Here is a 23,510-nt window from a genome sequence, read left to right as displayed (position 1 = left end):
TTAAACATCCAGCTCTTGGTTCCGGCCCAGGTCATGATCTCAGGGTCATGAGCTCGAGCTCCACGTCAGGCTCCACACCAAGCACGGAGTCTGTTTGAGATTCGCTCTCTCTCTCTCTCCCTCTCCCACTGCCCCTCCCCTCTGCTTGCTCTCCAAAGTGAATAAATAAATCTTTTTTAAAGCTAAACTATTCACAACATATGGATTAATGAATTCATATTATACATAAACATGAAAACTGGTGTGCACCCACTCACCAAATTACTATGAGCAAAGTGTTTAATGAGGGTCCCTTCGGCTGCCTTGCTTACGAAGGACGATAGATAACTTCATAAGTCTCATCCTTATTGCTACCTTCTGAGAGAGAACAAGCCTCTGTTAAATATAACATGAGACCTAGAAAGTTCACACGTTTGTGAAACTCAAGCGCGTTATTTCCTCCCAACAGCTGTGATCAAGACAGGAGAGCTCAGTTCAACCTTCAGTCGCCAACAAACAACCACAATTGTTGGCAAAGAAGGGCAAACATAAGCCTACTTAACAAATTTGCTAATTATCTTTCGGTTTAGGATTAATGTAACAAATAAATACTGGATGCCTGTGGCTTAAGTTTATCAGTCCGTTCGTATAAACCAACAGCGGGAAGCAGATTTTATCAGATCGAGAGCCCTGTTCTCAAACCAAGTATTTCTTGTTCTTGATTTCTCTTTCTGGCATCTGATGTGTGTTTTTACTTTACAAGGCAATCTGTCTGCCTTTACGTCCTTTTAAAATATTAGGTACATCCACTGAGAATTCTTAGAGAAGTAATGCTGAGGTTTAAAAGTAATGAAAGAAACACACCACCGGTATGAGAACAAAATTGCCCATATGGGCATAATAATCTACAATTGGCTGGCAGTGCCAAACATTAGTGAGTAAATTATTAGTGTAATTAGCTGTCACCTTCTGAGGATCTTTACTCGATGCTGTACAAACACACATAGTCTTTAATCCCTATAACATATGCAAAGAGATATTTTTCTGCCTTTTAGAAATAAGGAGGCAGATTCCTCAGAGCTCAGTCCACCAAGAAACAGAGCTGAGACTTCCACCCTTGTCCCCATGTGGGGCTGGGATTCTGCCATCCATTCTCATCACCTCCTCTCTTCCACATCACTGACTCTTACCCATTTGGGGATGACAGGCAGCTTCTAGAATCTGACACACTCTATGGACCCAGAAGAGTGCGCACACACAGGCACATACACATCTACTTCTGAGAAAAGAATTCAAGGGACTCATGGGACACCCTGAAGCAAAATGCAGGTTTGGAACCTTGACTCCAGACAGTCTCCAAGTATCAACACCACTGGATTTTTCCACTCACTAGTCTCCTTCACACTTGCCCCTACTTTCTGCCTTCTACGGAAGTGTTTCAGGAATAAAATAAGGCTCAGAAGCAGATATATTATCTCACCCACATCCGAGCAAGCTCTTGCAGCCTCCATGGCCCCCGCTGCCCTCTACCCCCTCATGTCTTCCCCAACTCAGGAGATGTGAAGTACCCAGGGATATACCTGGGTATACCCTCAGGGGAATACCCAGGAATCACCGCCCGCCCGCTCTTCCGTTTATCACCGTGTGAGACAGCTTTATCAATGAATCCGTCACCCCAGGCTTCCCAAGGCAAGTACAGGGCACCTATCATGTTCCAGGCACTGGGCTAGTACACAAAACAGTTCCAGGCTCTGTCCTCGTGAGGCTTGCATGCTAATGGGGGAAACAATATCTTGGAATAATAAAAAAGTAAATTACGGCATATGCTAGAAGGTGGTTAGTGGTTGGAAAGAAGGAAAATATAGACATATAATGGGGTAGGAGCGAGTGCAGGGGTGGGCTGTGGCATTAAATAGATGGATATTTAAGTAGGAAGGAAAGTCAGACTTGTGGATATCAGTGGCAGGGGAGGGAAAGTGTATTTTGTGTCTTTACTGCCTTCCTTCCCCTCTAGAATGTCGGTTAGGGATTCTCTCTTTACTGTTGTTCACGGTTCTCTCCCAGTTCCTATAACGATGTCTGGCGTGTCACAGGCTCTGGACAAATAGAGGTACGTAAGGGAACAAAGTAAAATTTACCTTTCAGGCGAGCCGAATCGGAGGGTTAGGACCACACTTCTAAATTCTACCCTAACTCCGACAACAGTCTTAATTACATGATAAATGTAGAGCAGAGGGAAGGACGTGGAGTCAAGACAGAGGCACCGCTTAGAAGAGAAAACCAAAAACTATATGGGAAAAGTGGTGATCACCTGAACTCCAACTTCAGAACAACCAAATAAGAAATGGAATTTAAAAACAAAACAAAACAACAACAAAACATAAGGAGAGCCTACACCAAATAGGGCTTTAAAATTAGAGATGAATATGAAATACAGAGCTTCTAAATGCTGAGTGGTTCAGGACGCCTGGGTGGCTCAGCCAGTTAAGCATCTGCCTTCGGCTCAGGCCATGATCCCACGGTCCTGGGATCGAGTCCCGCATAGGCTCCCAGCTCAGTGGGGAGCCTGCCTCTCCCTGTGCTGCCGCTCCACCCCTGCTCGTGCACAATCACTCACTCTCTCTCTGATAGACAGATAAATAAATAAACAAGTAAATAAATAAAATCTTTAAAAATAAACAAATGCCAAGTGATTCATCAATTAGACTGTCAGTGAGGTGCACGGAGATGTGGCAATTAAGACAGATGCCACCGACCTGGGAAGTGCCAGCCGCTCACCCCCCCACCCCCCACCCCCACCATACTCCGTACTGCAAGCCCCCATGTCCACAGCACTCACCGTGTGCTGATGCTTGTGGATTTTAGGCTTGGTTGTAGCTATTAGCTCGGTATCTACCCCTTGATGCTGATCAGTCTCGGGATACGGGTTGGGTCCCCACGGAAACTAACAAGAGCTGACTCAGTTCTCTGGCCACAGGTTTCACCTCTGACTTTGTCCAGGGATCCCACAAGGGCGTACCCCCAGTTATACAAGGGCACAGAGCGTGTCCGCATGGGCATGCACACGAGCACTTGTGTTACTCCCCCCCTCCCCCAACAACCAAAGGGCACAGGCTTCATGGTCAAGAAGGCTACAAGTGACCACTGAGAACCGAATGACTCCCTTACGCACAACTACAGTATCAAACCATGGCCCTAAACACATATTTCTCCATCAGCTTCTCCTGAAAATACTGTCCAACTCTGAGAAAGAGGAAGTACTATTCGGAGCAAGGGCCACAGGGCAGCACGTACTGTCTCTCCATCCTGCCCCCAGAAGCTGGCTCAATCTGGGGGACAAGCCAGGAATGTGAGATGCCTGGATGCCGCAGCAGTGACTTTCCTGACGGCGGGTCTCCCCTATTCCAGGTAATGTGAGCTTCAGAACCTTCCTTCCTCTCTGATCAACTAGGGATATCAGGGCAAAGCTGAATCACTTTGTCCTAACAGTTCCATCCCTGCATTACCACACATCATTAAAGTTTTAAGGGAGCTCATTGGAGAAGTCCTTTAGTCCTTTAATAATTGAGTGGAGGGAAAGGGGCCAGTGAGGGGAGAGCATTTTCCTGAGCGGATGCTAACTAGGTTTGGCTGCTAATGGCTTCCCACAGTCCCACCGTGTCCGTGTTGCCACTTAGAAGAGTGCGGTCCACTTGCCCCTTGCCCTTCAACTGTCAACAGGGAAACGGAAAAATAATATATCACCAAGTACCGAGATAAGTCTCACTGCTCTGCCCACAGCTTTCCCTCCTAGCTTTGTGGAGCTCAGCTGAAACCGAGCTCCACGGCCTGTTGATGAGGAGAAAAATCCATTCCATGAATCAGTTGGGTGTCTCTGATACCAAAAAACCTGTCACTGATTTTTTCCACTGAATTTACTGGCCACAGAGGCAGAGCCATTGAAAAATACTCAGCTCCCTTGGTAGTACCAATTTTGCCCTAATCCCCTTCTAAGTGAAGAGGTCTCCCCTTATGACACTTACTTTTTTTTCTTTCCTAGGGTCATATGGACAGGACAGCCCAGGACCTAAGGAAACATCCATACCCATCTGCGCACTGCTCTCCCGCTCCCGGGCAAAAACACTCGCACTCCCTCACCACACACATCAGACAGTTTGCCATCAGGCTCCACATCTCCCAGAACTCAAAGGAAAGGCACGGGAGGCAAACCACACAAACTTGAAGAGATGATGGGATTTGCCCTGGCCCGTCCAGCCAAAGCAGAGGCAAAGGCAGCATAATGGCTGGAGGCTTCTGGAAAAAATCCACTGGTCTCTTCCAGGTCAGTCCAGTCTCCAGTCTGAGAAAGTTCACAGACCAACCAACCAACCGTGTGAATGAGGCCATACACAGTGACGGCCAGGTGGAGGGAGACGGGGCCACCACGGCCGACGAGGAGGACTGCGTCCCCTGGTCACGGACGCCCTTCTCTTCCGGTTTTGCCTGAGTATCCCAGGAAACAAAGGCCCTTCCACAGCCAGGTTTGCATGGTCTAGCTGCCCAGCACCGCCGACTCGCTCCGGGCCTGGGAAGGCTGGCGCACCTGTCCTGGGGAATCGGCCACACCATGTCCACCTCGGAGCACGCCGTAACCAAATGGAGTTCTGGCGGGTGAGAGCACAGACAGAAGGTGACAGGCGGGCGAGGCTCACACGAAGACAAGTAGTGTCTGAAGAAGGACAGAGCCTCCCTCTGCCGGCCCCGCCCTCAGGCCCATGACCCAGGGTGGCCTTGGGCAAGAAGCAAGGTGGGAAGCTGCCGTGACTCCACGAGGAGGGACAGAAGACAGACTCGCCCTCTGTTGGCCCCTGTGCCGCGGCTCAGTTCCAGCTAAGCCACACAGATGGCCACAAAAGAACAAAGCAACTGCCGGGCTGGGAGTCCCCAGGCTTCCCCTCTGTCAACTAGATGCCCCTCACTCTCCTGGATCCTCAGCCTCCCTCCTTTCCCAGAGAAGCTCATCTGAGCCCTCACGGAGGCTCACGACTAGCCCGTCCTGTGACAACGTCCCCTCATGCTCGCTCCAACCCCAGAACGGCTGCGTCTTCTTCCTTCTGATCATTCTTCTGCGGTCCACCGTCTCGGAAGAGGGGGTCACATCATTCCCTCTGCTCCTCCCACTACATTTTAGCCTACAAGCTATTAAAATGCCTGCCGTCCCCTCTATGATGAAACTACTCTTGAGGGACACCTTGGGTGGCTCGGTCGGTTAAGCCTCTGCCTTCAGTTCAGGTCATGATCCCAGGGTCCTGGGACTGAGATCCAGGTCGGGTTCATTGCTCAGCGGGGAGCCTGCTTCTCCCTCTGCCTGCCCCACCCCCTGCTTGTGCTCACTCTCTGTCTCTCTCTCTCTCTCTCTCTCTGACAAATAAATAAATAAATAAAAACAGAAAAAAAAGAGAAAACCTACTCTTGCTAAGATTACCGATGACGGACCGCCCGTTTCAAGAGCAACTAGGCAGCCCTACTCTTGGAAAGTCCCCAGCACTGCCCTGGCTTCCAGAACGCCACTCTCCAGGGCATCCTCTCCCGTCTCCGTGCCGTCCTGCCGCAGATGGACTTCGGGAATGCAGGCGCTCCTCTCACCCTGGTAGCATCCCCTTTGGCATTCCCCTCTTCTTGTCATTTATGTGATAAAATATCCCAAAGCTTGGGGTCCCTTGGTTATGTATTACTATGGACTATTCATTAGCTTCTTAGCGTGTACCACAATTTGAAATAGGTCTTTATTTATTGGTTTATTTTCTGTCACTTCTCCTGTGAAGCTTTTATAACAACCCCAAACAAGCCACGCACGGATCACTTTATCCATCCAACCAACAGACAACTGTCTAATCCCTACGCCATGTCAGGTACCGGACAAGACGCTGGAGAAACAAAACACCAAACAAAAAAACGGGAAGGTCCCTGCCCTCGCAGAGTTTGTGACCTGGTGACACGGGCCAGAAAGCAACAAATAAAAATAGACTTCATAGGGGGACAAGCACTATGGAGATCAGGAGAAACATAGAGAAATGCAGAACCGAGGGACTTAAACGCGTCCTACAGGCCAGGCCTTTCTTCAGAGAATCTTATTCTTAGGCATCTGTTTAATTTATGTCTCTAAACAGCCTCTGCTCGATTGTTAATACATCCCTGCTTCCTTTTCCTCATTTTCTACATACCTGGCACATAGAGGAATTTAATAATTCTGTTTGATGATTAGAGGAAGGAATGAGTGATTTAATTAATAAACCAACTGTTTGTAAGATTCCATTTAATTCTCAATTTGAGAAATCCGCACACAACCAGGTATAATGCATTCTAGTTACTGCTGTATTACCTGAAATCTCTAGTTTCATTACACGCCGGTTCACAGAGATTAAGTTCAGACCCACAGTCCATCTCTCTAAACTTGAGCAGAACCAGGTCTACGTGAACCAAGTGTCAGCACCGGTGAGTGAAAGAGTATAGTACAGGAATATTTAATTTCCTTAAAAACCAAGATTCCATTATCCCTTTTTTTTTTTTTTTTTTTTGGTCCAGCCAGGTCACGGGATAAACAAGAGGGAGTTCATGGCTCTGAACCAGTGCCCGGCGGGGGATCTTCTCTCGCTGAGGCTGGGGCTCGCCTGAAAAGGCAACACAGTTCAGAAGAAGCCTTGGAAAAGGGTTATGCAAAGAATGGATGGACAGCTGCTGGCTGGTCCCAATGGAAGTTATGTTTGGAAGGCTCCAGACCTGATATTTAACAGTTCTACTGCCAAATGTGCGGAGAGCCTCCCAGAACGAGCCACCAATAGCGAACTCTGGGAGCTGGAGAGAGAGAAAAATGGATGCTTGTCTGCCTTTTGGTCATTCTTCCGGTGGGGAAGAACAGCTAAGCTAGAGGAACCTCGGGCCCCACTGCAGCTGGGTGGGACAGCAAAGGATGGCGGCAGGACGGCTCCGTGGGAGCCGAGTCTGATAACCAGGAGGGGTGGGTGTACGCTAGCAGCTCGCTCACGCGCTCTCGCTCTCTCTCTCTCTCTCTCTCTCTCACACACACACACACACACACACACACATGCACTCAGGCAATCCCCAAATCCAAAACATTTCCCTTAAAACCACGGAATATATCAACAGCTGACCGTCGGAAGGCTGCCTGCAGGCTCAAGTATCCAGCAGGTGGGGACTTGTTTTCCAAGAGCTCGTTCAACAGGACAAACTGAGAACTGTGACCTCACTGGGGTGTGAACACCAGAACCCAAGCAGCAGATGGTGTGATTTAGAGGAAAGGCCACTGCACCAAGAGTCTGCGGCTGGGGACAGCATCCCAGCTTCCCTCTTTATCAACAACGTGACCTTCACCTCTCTGAGCCTCCGTTGCCTCGCTATAAAAAGCAGAGGAGGGGGAAAAAAGCTCTCCCTACCTAAGTTTTAAAATTGTTGTGAGGTCCAGTAAAGAGAATACATGTGAAGCCTCCTTGAAAATGGAAAATGAAGGTGCTTGGGTGGCTCAGTCGGTTGGGCGTCTGCCTTTGGCTCAGGTCATGATCCCAGGGTTCTGGGATCCCGTCTTGCACTGGGCTCCCGGCTCAACAGGGAGTCTGCTTCTCCCTCTGCCCCTCCCTTTTTCTCCTTCTCTCTTTCCCTCTCTCACAAAAATGAAAAAATAAAATCTTTTTAAAAAAGAAAAGAAAATGGAAAAAGATACCTTTTTTTTCCCAGCATGTCCTTTTACAGTAATTCCAATAAGCCAAGCACTGACCTGCACACTTTATAAATATTAACCCAAAATGACCCTGTGAGGTTGGTACTATCATTACCCACATTTTTTTTTAAGATTATTTATTTATTTATTTGACAGACAGAGTACAAGTAGGCAGAGCAGCAGACAGACGGAGAGGGAGAAGCAGGCTCTCTGCCGAGCAGAGAGCCCAACACAGGGCTCAAACCAGAACCCTGGGATCATGACCTGAGCCAAAAGCAGCCGCTTAACCGACTGAGCCACCCAGGCGCCCCACTACCCCCATTTTAGAGAGAGGAGACCAGCGCTGAGAAAATAAGACCCTTGCCCACAGAAATGGCTAGTAAGTAACAGAGAAAGGATGTGATCCCAGACACCCAGTGTCCACAGTCTATGCTCTTGGCCACTACACCATGCAGAGTTATCTACATGACAGAGAATCTACATTCTCTTACTCATATCAAAAGAAGTCAACAATAACACCAACCTTGTATAGTGCTCTCTATTTTACCAAAAAGGTTTCCGTGTTCATTTCCTTACTCAAGTCTCACAATAACCCTAGAAGGTCGTCTGCATATTCCCTCGTATGGATAAGGAAACTGTGGCTTGGACATCTATTCATAGTAGAACATGTGTTTCCGGTAATGGAGGGAGCTACGCAGTGCTCAAACCAGCCATACCTACCTGTCCAACCCCTTCCATCTACGGACATGGATTTTTGAAATGGAAGACACCAACCAAGAACAGAGCCCAGATGAAAAGGAGCAGGTGTATAACTACTACCAGCCTTATGCATAGACAAACAGGAAAGCACCCCACGAAGTGGTCTTTGCATTCTGTCCAAAATAATCTCCCATTCTAGGATCTCAGATTCTACTGTAAGGTAGTCATTCCTTTTTGACTGAACGCCCTTCAAGTTAAAAAGTCTCTTTGAAAGAACGCCACATTCTCATGTACATCACAAGAGAATTATTTCATAATATCCTGTCCAATTTGATAGATAGCTAAGACCAGGCTCCAGCCTGTACCCAAGATAATATGAAATTCACAAGATGGGTTCAGAGTACAAGATAAGTGAGAAGACAAGACTGAGCTGAGAGCTTGACAATGGGGTTATATAACTAATACTCTAGATAAATGCACGGATCCCAGGTGCATAGAGCCCCAAGGGAAACAGAGGCACAGGGACCAAGGAACACTTCTACCAAAAATGCAAGGGAGGGTCTTCTGGAATGTTCTTCCTCTTTGGGCTTCCAAAATATACCTCATGGCACTGCCACCTGGTTTTCGTCTCTGGTCTCTGAGGAGCTGTGCCTGTATCTCTGTGAAGATGGCAGCCATCACTGTCTGTGGAAGACAGGCACAAAGGAATCTGTGCTACAATGTAGGAGGGGCGGAGACAGGGGTGAGGGGAACCAGCAGCAGGGGAGGAAGCTCTCGATGGTTATGTTAAAAAGGATTTGTTCCACTGTCAAAACCAGAAAGCTCTCCCCAAGAGCCAGCTTTAGGGAAGGAAGCCTGAAATGATGGAGAGGAGGCCGGTGTATTAAGGAGGCGCCTTGGAAAAGAGGCTAAAGTGAATGGGGGGAGGGGGAGCAGCGTGGGGACAAAGGCAGGTACTGCTGCAAAAACCCACTTCTGAGCTGTGATGGTCCACCACTGCCTGAGGGAAGAACAGATACCGGGCTCCGACCTTTCTGCTGGGTCCCAGAAAGAGGGCTCCCATTCTCCAGGACAAGGACAGTCCTTTAAATCCAGGCCACTGGAGCCTTCATCCATCCCGGTTCTCCCCAGGGACTGCAAAAGAGCCCAGAGGCCACCGAGCTCCTGAAAACCATACAAGCCACATCTTCACAACCCAACTGCCCATTCCCTGCTCTGGGCCCCACCTCACCCCCCAAAGACAACAACTTACTTCTCCAGCATGGAGCCAGGAGCCCCAGGCCAATCTGGCATCGGCTCCTACTTAGGTTCAGGCTACTGGAGTGCTCGAACAAAGACATATTTGGACCCTCCTGCAGAGAGAGAGGGGACTGTTTCTGGGCCCAGAGGGAGCTGCCTTAATCTGCTGCCCAGTGAATGACAACAATGTTAAGAATGAAAATATGGTTTGGGGGGGATCATCCCCAGGAGCCCAACATTTTGGTATTTAAAGGAACTTTAATGAGCTTAAGAGGCTAATCTGGAGTTCAGGAGGGGGTGTTTTGTTTTGTTTTGTTTTCAAAAATCCTTTTAAAGGTTCCTGAGGCTCTATAGGAAGGGGGCACCAGTACGGTGAGTCAAGGCGGGGGCCCTGGTGTAGCTGAGGCCGCCTGGACGGAACCGGAACCGGTGAGAGGAAGTGGCCAGAAAGACCCCTCCCCACTGCAGCCATAGAACCCCCGGGCTCCAGAGATGAAGGAGGGAGGGTTCGTCCTGCCCCGAGAAGGGCCACGTCCAGGGAAGCAGCAAGAAGTTGAGAATGAATGGGGTATTCACATCCCATCAGGATCCCAGTCGGGTTTTTCACCAAATAACTCCTTTCGGTTTACTGGGGACAGCATCAGACTCAGGGGCTTCTCTGACACACACCCCCCCCCCCCCCAAAAAAATCCATCTAGAGTGGCAGGACATAAGGTGGCATCCACAGAGGTACCCAGCACACTGAGAAGACATGCCAGTGTCCCTGGACGGTCACCCAAAGAGCAAGGGTTGGGATCACGCAAACCCGAGGGGTGTGCCCCTTGCCAGCGACTGAGCTGAGCCGTAACTGGGGGGCCATGGGACAAGGCTCCGACCATCCCATCCAGAAGACTAATTAGTTTCCTAGTTTCCTCCACGTAAGCAAATCAAAAGAGGACTCAGGGTCCACAAGGATGGCCTGGGGGGGAAAATGAGGCAGCTGATGAGATGGTATTTAAGTAAGATCTGATGCTGGCGAGAGTCAAGTTACTAGAATTCCACAGGGCATAGGGGAGTGAGGGGGAGTGAGGGGGAGGCAGAACGGGCCCGGGCCAGATGTGAGCCCCAGATAGAGCATGTGGTCCACTCCCAGCAAGGCGAGACTCTGAAGGTATCTGTTATATGCCCGGAGATTAACTGGGCCTGTCAGGCACGGTAGGCCGACCGGCCATGGCCAGACCTCCACCAGGGCTGGTCCGTTACGGGACACTAATGATCAAACACCAGTCTGATAGGGTGAGGCGACCTGGGAGTCAGAACGGCCGGACATCTGCACTGTTGTCTAAAACCGGGACGCCCAAACTGGAAGCTGGCAAGGCTGGGGGACACCAGACTCCTCCACGGAGTTTCAGGCCCTTTTGTATTTTTTGTTGCTGTGACATTACGGCACACGAACGGGGAACCTGGCAAAGGCTTCCTTCCATTCTGGCTAATCCCAACCTGGCGGCCGGTGACAGGCCCCACTGAGGACTCAGCTGCCTCGGTTCCCCGGTGGAGAAGAACAGCCCAGAGGCAGGCTTCAAAGGTCTTTTTTTTTTTTTTTTTTTTTTTTGACTACCCAGCTGGGGCTATCTGTGATGGGACCAGGTCTACACACAAGGTGAGAACCCACCGAGGCCGGCCGTTTCGTTCCTTCCATAAAGTCTTGGCTAATGCTGCGGTGTTTCTGCCACATTCCAGTCCGATCTGCCATATAATGCCAAAAGAAACGTAATCCCCATCCTAAGTCTCATTTTATTTATTTTCAGTAGTGTGAAAACAAACATGTAGCAAGAGGACAGTGTTTACACCTCCTTTTTACCCGGTACAGCTCTAATCCTACTGCTAATTAATACCAGGGCCCGCAGCAATTTTATTAATTTCGTCTTGGTTAAAAATATAGAGACAGATAATTGGGCTTGACTAAAATAACAATTTGACATTTGGAAGGTGTTGCCTTCGTTTCAGGAAGGCGGGTGGCCGTGTATCATCGAAAACATGACAAAGAGGCCCAAAGCCGCCGCTGACACTGGTCAGCAATGGCATAACTAGTTCTAATTGCGATAAACGGACTAAAACGTCCCACGTCTTGCTAACCAAGAACTACGCAGATGATGGAAATCCCCAGCTGGTCTTCCTGTAGGTTCCAGTAAAACAGGGCACACAGGAGAGAAGGGCCTGGAGTCCCCTGTCCCCTAGTATTATTTCCTTCAGAAACCTTTCTTCACTTTGCCCCTAAAATCACCAACTTTCCCACAGCAAAGCTACACAGGGGCTGGTAACAATACTGTCCCACAAGTCACTAAGGGACTTTCAGAAAAACACAGTGTTCCTAGGGGGCAGCCTTAGGCCTGCTGGAAAGAGGACAGGGCCCTCCAGGACAGGGACCCCGCTGTTCTGTGCAGAGGCTGAGAGAGGCACACCCCACACCCTGGGGTCCCCCAGACTTCCAGATCTCAGCCCACAAATGGCTTACCAAGAACTCCCCTCTGAAGATGGGAAAGGACATTGGAAAATCCACATCAGAAAGATGTTTAAAAAAAAAAGAAAAAATGGAAAAGCCCTCAAATAGGGCTAAAGGTTCACAGTTATGGCAGAAATTATTTTTAAATCTTTCCAAGTGGTTGCACATTCCGCCCCTGCCTCGTCATCGTTCATTCCCTAATGTTGTACAACTGTGTTTCACACTCGAGTGAGCAGGATTCAATACGGGTTATTTTGAACATGATGGGATTCAACAATGACGTGCTGTACGGGCATTGGCTCGAAGAGGCTTTACTAAATTTCTGATAATATAACGAGTATTTTAAATCCTTGTCTCTAGTCTTGCTCCGAAAGGCTATGACCCACAATTTCTCCCACCGTCAAGAATAATGAGCTGATAATTTAGGAAACGGAGTTGTTCTCATGAGAGGAAGATTACCTGCTCAGGACCTCCAAACTACTTTTTTTCCAGAATTAGAAAGCAGTGGCGACGGAGGCCTCCGTAAAACCGGTAACGGCATTTGGGCGAATACAAAAGTTATAAACGAGAAAAAATGAAACCGAAAGGCAGGACAAACGATGAGCTTTGAGAAGAGCTCGGAAATCTGAAAGCAAAAGCAACTCCTTAGCTAGCGGGATGACCGAAGTCCCAAGACTCTGTCGTATGTACAACTGGCCTGGATAAAGAACTTTTTATGATGTGCTCCACTTATGCAAGGATCAAAAGAATCCCACGATGTTCGTACACAATTCCCAGAATACTATTAAAATCTACTCGGGCTGTCTAATTTTATTTCAAGAGTTTAAGTCTTAGATTCCAAGGAAGTCCTACCCAGGGACCAATCCATATAAAAAGAGAAAACACCTCTGAGCAAGGACTGTTTCCAATCACCCTCCAAGTAAAAAAAGAGATTACTCGGCCTGTACCAACACCCAGCCACGGCCCGTGGACCGGGCTGATCCTTAGCTAAACCCCCCTGCAATCTAATGCAGACATCAATTTATTACCTAGCTGTGTTTGAGTTTTATATTCCTTACATTTTATTATGCCAGGAGTGGGGCCAACAGAAGATAAAATACAGCAAAAATCTACAACCGCCTCTATAATTTCATCTGTGGGCTCTCTTCTAGGAGTAACTGCATACCCAGTTTTGATCTGCGAGTAACGTCACAGTAATAAAACCAAACTAATTCTTCTCCCTACACACACACACACACACACATACACGCACACACGCGCGCACACACACATCCTACGCTACCTTGATAAAAATGCAGAATTAGTCCCATCACTGGTCCTAAGAGAGATCATTACCCAGGCCATTTTCTCCGAAGGGCTGCCCGCCAATCAGCAGGGTGAAGGCAAGACAGAGAAAGTTCTGAATGTGCTACCTGCTTTGCCCCCATTTTAGTCCCTGTCTTTGGAAAATTGGTCTGCTCCAAGAGAAAGGGGAGAAAACACAGACCTGCGGCCCTCTAAGGCAAGGTCTCCCAAGGCCTGGGATCTGCTGACATGTGGGGAGTTGCGATGTTATGAGAACAGCCCCGATGACAGCAGCGCTATTCCACTCTGCTCCTAGGATGTCCAGAACAATCTAAGGGACCGTGATAAACTTCGTATGTGAGAGGAGAGGGCCCGGGCTGACGCACCGAGCTGCCAGGCACATGAAAGAAACAATAAAAACTTGATTTCAATGTGGGATCCTTTCCAGAAAGCTTAATTATCTATTGTATTACCACATTCCCATTATTCAGCAGCCTTTTCTGTCTCCAGCTGAAGTCCGACTACAGTATTTGTTTGGAACAAATTCAGGAAAAACTCCAAACTACCCAGATCACAGAGGACTCAGTGAAATAGGGAACAACAGTTATATAAATAGAAGCCCCCTGGGCTGGAAAATATCTGGGTCGTCTGCTAACTTTCAGGCACGCTGAAAACAGGGGAATCCAGTTTCTAAATACCCATACCTATAGCTCCCTCCTGTTTTAAATCCCTGGGTACAGCTTCAGCAATTCTGGAAACGTATCATCCCACCTAACCAGTGATTTTACTTTGATGACCTGTCACGCTCCAAAAAGATCACCTCCAGCTCTTAATTTCTGCGGACACTCATAAATCACTGTTCGGCGCTCTGGCCTTAAATGCTTATTTGTTTTGGATGATCGGAAGATAAATGGCTCCTAAGGGTGTCATAGGGTATGAGACAAATATTTAACAAAACATCCCAAAGTCTGAAATGAATGGCTGTGTCTCAGATGCCAGTGTCCATTCCATTTTTTTTTAAATTAGACAAATTTGGTGTTTGACACCAAGGAGGTGTCACCACTAGCTGATAGAGTAGGATTTGGACTGTTTAGCTGGTCACCTGACACCGGGGACAAGCAGCTAATAATTCAAATGCAAAACCGCCCACAGCCAGAAAAGCACCTACAAATGGCTAAAACAAATACAATGAACTCGCTTTGTTCATACTGCGTTCCTGCCCTTCCCCGAAGACTGCAACTTAGCTGTGTGCTCTTTCATGCCGACTTGTAACTCGGCGAATCAGGAGAGCCAAGCGGGCCTGACCTGCCTCTGTCTTCACCACCGGCTTCCTCATGCACACCCACGCCTCCGGCTCTTTTCCTTGGGTGGGCCTCAGACTTTAAAAAGATCCACCCAAAAGGTCAAAATTATTTTTAAATAATCGATTCGTGCAAGAGGGAAAAAATTGCTCTCTGTGACTGTCTCAAGGTATCAGCAACTGAAAAGGTCCCTCTAGACGACAACGATCCGCTCATTCCCGAGGGGTCCCAGGCGATGCCCATTCCTGTGCTTAGAGGAGGCTGCTGAGAAATCCCTGGTAGCTGGGACAATGCCGAAGGCCAAGGGGCTGGGCGGCAAGCCCCCTGAGGGCAGCTGGGACTGGGTCTCACAGCCTCTCCTCACCCAGCCCCCTCCCTGCCTCGGACAGAGCTGCTTGATGATAACAGCCGCTGAAAGGAGGGATTTGTCTGGAGCCTAATTTTTGAAACAAACAACCACAGCAACCACCATGCATGTCGATGCCCTGAAGATGATCAGATATATTAAAACCCCATTTTGTTGGGAAAAGAATGAGGTTGGGATGGGGAACAGAGGAGAAGCTTTAAAACAAAACAAAACAAAACCAAAAACGGACGGGTTGGGTGCAGACCTGTGCCGACGGGGTGCCATGAGCTTAAAGAGCACAGGCAACTCCATTTTGGACCTGTGTTTCCGAAATAGTTGTTAAAATTAAAATTAAAATCCCTCGTTGTGACAGCAACACCTCCCCGAACAATGCGGCTCACGTTCTTCTCTACAAAACCTTCTCGGTTCTGGCCAACAGCTGGCAAGTTGATCCCTGCAATTTTCCCTCTGCAGAAATAGCTGTGATCACGGAGAACTGACCTTAGTGGGCTCCTAATAAGCAAAAACCCGCGCCAAACCTGGGGGACTGAGACGGAGGGTCATTGTTGTGTTAAGTACTTTACAACAACTGTTTCTTCCCCTCTTGACACAGCCTGACTTCCTTAAAGAAGATCTGACTGGCCAGACAGCTGTGTTGACCCTTAAGCCTTCTTTGATTCGTGATTTTTTTTTTTTTTTTTAACAAACAGAATAGAAATTCACAATCCAAATCCTTTCCTAAGCTCCAATACTTTTGAATTCGCTAGTGTTGTGCCTGAAGGATGTGGACATTTCGGTAATCTATAAGCAGAAAGATAAAGATTGGGTCTACACATTCCCAAAACCTTCAGATGAAAAGCAAAATGGGGAGGGGAGAGAATGCGAGGAGAGACAACCAGAAGCTTTATGCAGAGGTGATAACCTGAAGTTCTGTGGGCAAAATCTGCTTAATGCCCTAAAAATTGCACTTTTCCCTCAGACACTGTGGCAACAAACAGACAACCAAGAACAGATACGGGCATGTCTTCTTTAAAAAATGTTAACCATAATTACCACTTTGCAAAGTGGCCTTGTGTTTTCATTTCTTTATTCATTTCTGTATCGCCCAACACTTCCCAAACAGAACAGTAATACTAAGGAATACTAAAAGTATTCCTTTTAGTGCTAAAAATGTGAAGTGATCTTTTCAAAATGCCCGGTACCCCTTCCGCAGGAGGGTTAAAGTCAAGCAGAGGATGGCAAAGCAGCCCTGGGAAGCAGAAAAAAAAATTGTGTGTCTGAGGTCACTGGGTATAAACGCTTTGCCAGTCTTCAGTAAACCTCACAGCCCAGGCAACACTGGAAGGAAGATATTTCTGTTCTCTCTCTGTTGTTGTTGTGGTTACATGGAGAGTTGCACACACCCCTTGTCTGTGTTTTCAATAACGTGATAGGAACAGCTTTTCCTGCGCCCCGCCCCGCCCTTGATTATCTTCGCGCACAGTTGTCTCTTATTCACCAGTAACAAATGCCGAATTCTCCTGCGCGGGCACGCGTGTCCACTGGGCCACACACACCAGCCCGAGTGTGCAAAAAGCGAGGCCTGCGTTTCAGCCGCTTTTCTCTCCTTCAGTACCATGCACAGCTTTGCGAAGTCAGTGTCCCCACAGACTAGCCGTTTGGACAGGGAAAAGCAGGTCCCTCTCCATGGACCCACCAAGCAGCTCCGGGCCTGCCTGGCGAGAACCAGGAAATCCCTCTAACTCCCACTCCCGGCTGCGTCCAGGCTTTAGGCATTACAGAAACCTAGGTTCCAAATAATCTACTTTCTTAGATACCTGCCGCCTAGTTCTCCAAACACACCCGCACGGTCAGGTCGGCAGAAGAGAAGTGCATCCCGCGCAAGGCTGCACGACACACCCACGCGGGAATTCGGGGTGGGGGTGGGGAAGTGTGCGGTGCTGGAGGGAGCCTCAGATCCGGCCCCTGCGCCCCAGGGTTTTCTAGAAACGGGACGGGGGTCGCGGACTGAGAGAGAAAAGGCAAACAGGGTGCGCGGAGCTCGGAGGGGCAGCCGCGCCGTTTCTGAGCCCAGTCTATCGCGACGCCAGGGGACAAAGCCGCACGGGCACCGCGCACAGGGGACGGAAGCCGCGGGAGCAGAAAGCTGGCGGCTCGCTCCGAGCGCCACCGTGGCGCAGACACGTGGCTGAGACGGAGCGGGAACCCCGCGCGCAGATGTGGGCCACTGGCAGCCCGCGGGGCACCCCAGGGAAGGGGAGAACCGGGACCCAGCCGGCCGGACGGGGTCGAAGCCCTCACACAGGTGTGTCCTCCGGGAAGCGCGCGGTGGGAGTACAGGAGCCCGGGGAGGGGACTGCGCACCGGGGAGCACACGGCGGAGGGAGCCGGCGCTTGCGCCCCTGCGGCCCGGGCGGTGGCAGCGCGCCCCGCTCGGGTCTCCCCGGCCCCGGGGGAGGGCAACCCGCAACAACCTGGCGGTGAATCGGCGTCGTGCGTTTCTGGGCTAGAGGGTGCCTCTGCGCCTTCCGGAAGCGGATGGGGGTAAAGGAGGAGCGAGTGGGCTAGGGGGGTGCGCTCCGGCGACGCGATCACTTACTTCTCGTAGTCGTACTTGCAGTAGAGCTTCTTGTCCCGGTAGAAGCAGGTGGTCTCCAGGGGCTCTTTGCAGGAGGCGCACTGCACGCACTGCTCATGCCAGAAGCTGTCGTTGAGCCGCAGCAGAAACCTGTCCGAGATGACCCGTTGACAGCCCTCGCAGACAGACTTGGGGCTCACCGCTCTGCCTACAGCAGCAATAGACGTTCTCGGGTCAATCGCGCCGGCCCAGCATCCCGGCCAAACCCGGCCGGGACTCGCTCCGATCCCTCCCCGCCCGCGGATTTCCCCCGCGCCCCCCACCCCGGGAAGCCCTCCGCTCATCAACCAAACCGAGCTTTAGAGAACAGAGAAGAATCAAACCAGGTGTTGTTTCTAACAAACAGCAACTCTACGGGAAGGTTTAAATTCTACCGGGGGAGGGGACAGAAATCAGTAACAAGGGGACTTAATTATCAAACCTATCCAGGTATTCGCGCAAACGTGCGCACAACTAGCAAAATCAGACGACAAATAAATCTGCGCTCCGGGATTTATCATGTAAGCCTTAAGTCACTCACTGCGCTTGTCTCTTTTGACTATTAGGAAAACCGTGAGTCTATAAAAAGAATGTGGGGGCACTTGTTTTGTTTTGTTTTTTCTTTTGCTATAATGCGATTCTGTTGTATTTTTGAGGGAAAACTTTGAAATTTTAATTTTTCTCCTAAAAAGTCTCAGACGTACAGAAAAATACCATCTTGCTCCAGGCAAACTCGGTATTGTTCAAAGCAATGCACGCCAAAGTGCTGTACCTTGGCTGGAGTACAAGTTGCGGGTGGGTTTACACGTTTAATATTATGTGTATATATGTATGTAGACATATACATAATTAAGAAGCATCAAAATAAGAGGGGTAAAAAAGGAAAGAAGCGGGGCGCCGAGATGCGGCGGGAGTTCCCGGAACCCCGCATGCTCAGCCACCGCGCGTTCGAGCAACACCCACCCCAAACCCACTCCACGCAAACAGGGAATGCTCTCTACCTTACCCCTCGGACTTTGTCTGTTTTGCTCCTTTATTTTGCTGGCGGAGAGGATGCCCTTTTTTAGGATGTGGGAACGCTTGGCCGCCTTTGTCGGCACATTTCACAGCTATTTAAAGAAGGCCTTGTCCCCTGATAACAATACTCTTGCGCGTGGTGTCCCAAAGGGCCTGATCCTTCCCCACTTCCTTGCTACACTCCTGTCGCTTTTTCCCTTGGGGGATCCTGTCACCAGCTCCTGAGTGGGGCCAGTCGCCTTGAGGCACACAGGGAGGGCTAAGAAAAGTAGCGAGATAGTTCTTAATAGTAAGATTCTCTGTTCTGCCCTGTCTCGGCGTTCAGGGCCAGGACCCGGGCATTGGGAGTCGCCCGGAGCCGCGCGGAGCGCACACTGCGGGCCGAGACGCCTGCCGTAGCCTCAGGGTCGCGTGCGTTCCGTGCCAGGGCAATGCCAGCTCTGGCCCCCCGCGCTCTTCCGACGCTGCACGGAGTCGAGAAGTTTCCCAAATAGGGGTTGAAAGGGGGGAACGCAGTGCGCGTGATTTCGCTTCATCTGGGGAGCAGGGGGGAATTCCTCTCCGGCTATGGTTTCTCCAGCCAGACTGTCTCATCGCCTTCACCCCACTCTAGCGGTTCCGAAGGACCGAAAGAGGCAAGAGGTTTAAATGACAAAACGAAAATCTCCACACACCCCCACCCCCGCTAAAATATGAAAGCACCCGCTGCCCACAATTTAAAAGCACCAAAGTATTCGGGGTGGCAGGTGGGGTTGAGAATCCTCAGATGAGAGGATGATCCTCATCACCTCAGATGAGCGAGCCCCGCGCGTGTGGACACCCTTTCGAGGCCCTTGGCTAGCGGCTCCTCCGTGGTCGCTGCAAAGGGATTGGGGAGGCTGAGGGGAACCCGCCGGCCTCGAAGTCCCGCTCCAGTTAATTAAAACGGAAGCGAGGGCCCTGCGGTGCGGGCTAATCCCCGCGCTGCGCTGCCCACCGGCCCGGAAAAGCCCTTCGGCCGTGCCCGAGGCTGAGATTGGACCTGGAGTTGGAGGGGACGAGGAGCCGCTTCGAATTTGGGCGCCTTTAGGTTTCCTATGCTCGCCCCTAGGCCGCCGAGAAGCCGGCGGCATTTACGAGATGTCGATCAGCTCCGTGATTAAAAATCCAGCCCCGAGTATTTTTAATCACTTGCCACTCAGACCCCGCGAGCAATCTCGCCCGCCCCTCGCGGCTTTGGGGAATTCGGTGCCCGGCGCGTGAAACCTGGGGCGGCTTGTCGGCTCGGGGTAGGAAGGACCCACGGGGACTGACGGACAGACGGAGCGTGGGCTCAAACCGAGTGCAGTAGGCAGGGCGCTGGCTCCCTTACTGCCGAACGGGTCCCGGAGGGCTGGGCTGCAGAACTGGGGTCTACTGGAAGGAGGGTGCGCCTGGGGCGCACGGCCTGAACACTTACCCAGCAGCGAGGAGAAGGACGCCGAAGTCTCGATGGCGCTCTGGAAGTTCTCCTCCATCTTCAGGCCGTCCAGCATGTTGGGACCGGGCCGGGAGGACCTGCAGAGGGAGAGGAAGCGATGCTTCTGGGGTCCGTGCCCTCTGGGACCGGGAGCCCGCAGCCGCCACACTTCTGGGAAAGGACGGAGGGAGTGTCCAGGGTCACTAGAACGAGAAGGGAGGGGAGAGTCCAGCCAAGAGAAACGTGGGGTGGGAGGAGAGAGAGGAGCCACCGCGAACTGCTCCGACTGATCTGATTTCACTTGAAGTCAACGCGTTTTGTACTCAGACCTCCGCCCCCTAACTGCGCTTCTCCTTCTCTTGCCCCCCCCCACCCCCCCGCCACACACACCCCCTCACCCCGTCCCCAGCCCCAGGTTTCCCATCCCGAGTCCGACTCCGCCCTAACCTGTACCAACGCGCCCTAGGGACAGCTCTGCGGGAACCCAGCGACGCGGGGAGACCGGGATAAAAGGAGTGGGTGCTCCCCTCGCGGGGCCGGGCTCGGGCACGCGGGACTGCGAGGTCTACGGCCCGCGCCCCGACCGGCCCGGGACGCCCCTCACCTGCCCCCGCCCAGGCGGGGCCGAGAGAGCGAGCCGGAGCGCGCCCGCCTGCTAGCCGACCCCGGGCGCCGAGAGCTGCTGGGGGCGCGCGGGGCGGTCCTCCGGCCGCTCGGCTGGTGCCGGGAACGTCTGCAGGAGCGCAGAAGTCGCCTCGGGGAGGAGCCGCGGCTGGCCGGGCTCACTCTTGGATGCATTTCAAATCAACTTTCCGAAACGCGCCCGCCGGAGCCGTAGTCCCGGAACGCGCAGCCCTCCTTACCTGGTGGGCGAGCTCGCTCCCCGCGGCAGGGGCGGGAGGAAGCGGCCGGGCGCCGCGGGGAGCTGAGGCCGGGACAGGCGTAGGCCCTCGAGGCTGCAGCCGGCGCGGCCGGGAGGGAGCCCGAGCGAGCGCCGGCCCCTGGCTCCGCTCCTCGGCGCGCCCGGGCCGGGCCGAGACGTGACCGCAGGCGGCCGGCCTTCTCGGGACGTCCTGGCCGGCCGCGTCGCTCCTCGGGGGGGAGGGGTCGGCCGGGGCTGCTCCGAGGCCGGGAGGGAGGGCGGAGGCCCGGGGTCGTGGGTGCGAGTCGGGCCCTGCTGCGCCGGGGCGGATCCGGCCGCGGCGGACACGGACCGCGGCGCGGCGCGCGGCGGAGGGAAGGGGTGGGGTGCGCGGGGAGGCGGGCTGGGAGCGCGCCCCTGGAGCGGCCGCCGAGCTCCCTTTCCCGGCCCGGCAGTGCGGCCCAGCTAGCCGCGGGCGCCTCGCAGGCACGCAAAGTTTCCTCCCCTCCACGTGCAAGGGCTCCCTCTGGGCGCGCCGGCGGGGCCGCCCCCCTGACCCCCGCGCCCCCTGCTCCGCCGCGCTCGCACGCCGCGTTCCCGGGCCGCTCTCCGCCACCGCAGGCGACGGCAGCACCGCAGCCCTCCCCGCGCCGTCCGAAGCGCCAGGAAGCCGTTGGCAGCGTGCGGCTGCTTGCGGAGACCCCCAGAGCTCAGAGCAATTCAGTCCCCTTCTGGGTCGGCCGGGGCTCGCGTAAAGTTCCCGACTTCCGCCGGGCTTCAAACCCGCTAAGCGGTTCAGATGGAACCGGTTCACGGATGGGGCGTGCGGAGGCCGTAGGAGTCACGGCCAAAGCTCGAATCGGGCTCCCAGCCGAGTCTAGGTGGGATCTGACCCCCAGACACTGAATCCTCAATGACACCGAGTCAGCTAAGGGGGCATACTTAGGGGAGCAAAGTACTGGGGGGCAAGGTCAACTCCCTACACCTCCTAACCTTAGCTTTCAGCCCTAGGCCTTCAGCCCCTCCAGGAGCAGGAACAGGGTCTTAATCATCTGTGTACTCCAGGAGGGGAGCACGATGCCTGGCCCCCAGCGGATACTCAATAAATAAATCATAACGCGGGCTAACATTTATCGAACATTTTATTATGTGCCAGGCTTGGTTACACAGTTAACTCATTTAATCTTTACAGCAACCCTGTGAGGTGGAGACAATTATTATCCCAATATTACAGGTGAGCAGAGTGAGTACCACGGGAAGGGTCAGTTCTGCCGGATTCTCTGGGGGGCCCCTCAATTCCTGACTTGTAGGGAACTGAATTGGAGTTGCCAGGCAGTTTGACAGAGTGAACCTGGGAAGGGTCGATGCCACAGAGCCAGCGCTTTCTTGTTCCTTTCTCCAAGGACAGGACCACTTATTTTTAAAGAAAAAGTGCTGGCAGCTCGGGCTCCAATGTGCTGGGGGGGTTCGGGGGGGTGCCTTGACCCCACTCACCATCCTAAGTGCTTTCTGCCAGCAGCCACAAGCCAAACACAGAATATGACTTCAGGGAAACAAGAGAAAAGGGCAAAGAGTTTAATACTTTACATCTGAATGCTGCTTTATACTTTCCAAGATACTTTCACATCCATGATTTTTGCTTGATCTTTACAACAAACCTGTGAGGTAGGCAGAACAAATAATTTTATCCATTGTTTCAGATGAATCTTTGGGGCTTAGCAGGGCTGGGAGATTTCTCTAATGTTGCCCAGCTGGTTAGTGGCATGTCCCCTGACACCTGTCCTTTGTCCTTCTGCTACCCCAGGTAGAGTGTGTGTGTGTGTGTGGGGGGTAATGAATTATGAAAGTATCCTTAGGATAACATATAAAATAGAAGTCAGGCAAGCAAAACATGGAGACGAGCAAATACAAGCATAAGGAAATATTTTCAAATGCCCAACAGAGTTTTGGTTTCACTTAAAGGTCTTGAATTTTGAGCTATGTTTAACTACTGGTAAGAATATTCCTTTTAGAGAATACCCTGGAAGTGGGTAGGTTCTCATCTGATCTGGGACGCAAATCCCTCAAAGGATCTTTGCATTTGGAAGGCAGCCTGATTAGTAGAGATCACTCACAAGTGTTGGGTAGGGCTGCCTTTCCCCCAGCTGGCTCTTGGACACCTTCATGATAGGGACTGTGTCTCATAATCACATTGTAAGCCCTGGGGTCCTTAGTGCAGAGCCAGGCACATACATGTGATTAACATATGCCACTTACTTAACCACTGGGTGAGTGTTGTGCTCACCAGGGTGGGGGAACACTCTAAAAAAGGGGAAACCTCCCAGGGGCAGGAATCCAAGGACCTCACTTTCATGGCCAGCTCTGCCACTGAGTCAGGCGGGCCAAGTTCGCCTTTCTGTGCAACTGTACTTCTGTCTGCGATGAAGGTGCTATACTCACTCGGTGGCCCGAAAGGCCTTCCTGGTCTGCAGTCTGGGAAGCAATGGGGCAGCGTTGGCAGCAGAACCAGCAGCTCCTTATCATGCCCTCTGC

The 23,510-nt window shown here is 51.6% G+C and overlaps 1 protein-coding gene across 1 annotated transcript in view; it reads right to left on the bottom strand.

Moving 5' to 3' along the window:
• The window catches only part of LMX1A (LIM homeobox transcription factor 1 alpha), a 153,083-nt gene extending 132,891 nt beyond the window's left edge, over positions 1 to 20,192 (bottom strand). The window contains exons 1-2 of the mRNA XM_059414121.1: positions 20,117 to 20,192; positions 17,644 to 17,830 (exon numbers count right to left, since the gene is read on the bottom strand). Of these exons, the coding sequence (XP_059270104.1) occupies positions 17,644 to 17,830; positions 20,117 to 20,192 (263 nt within the window). The remainder of the gene's footprint in view (positions 1 to 17,643; positions 17,831 to 20,116) is intronic.
• Between the last annotated feature and the right edge of the window lie 3,318 nt (positions 20,193 to 23,510).

The sequence above is a fragment of the Mustela nigripes genome, chromosome 10 (genome assembly GCF_022355385.1).
Source record: "Mustela nigripes isolate SB6536 chromosome 10, MUSNIG.SB6536, whole genome shotgun sequence".
NCBI lineage: Eukaryota > Metazoa > Chordata > Mammalia > Carnivora > Mustelidae > Mustela > Mustela nigripes.
This window is presented reverse-complemented; position numbering and strand designations above follow the sequence as displayed.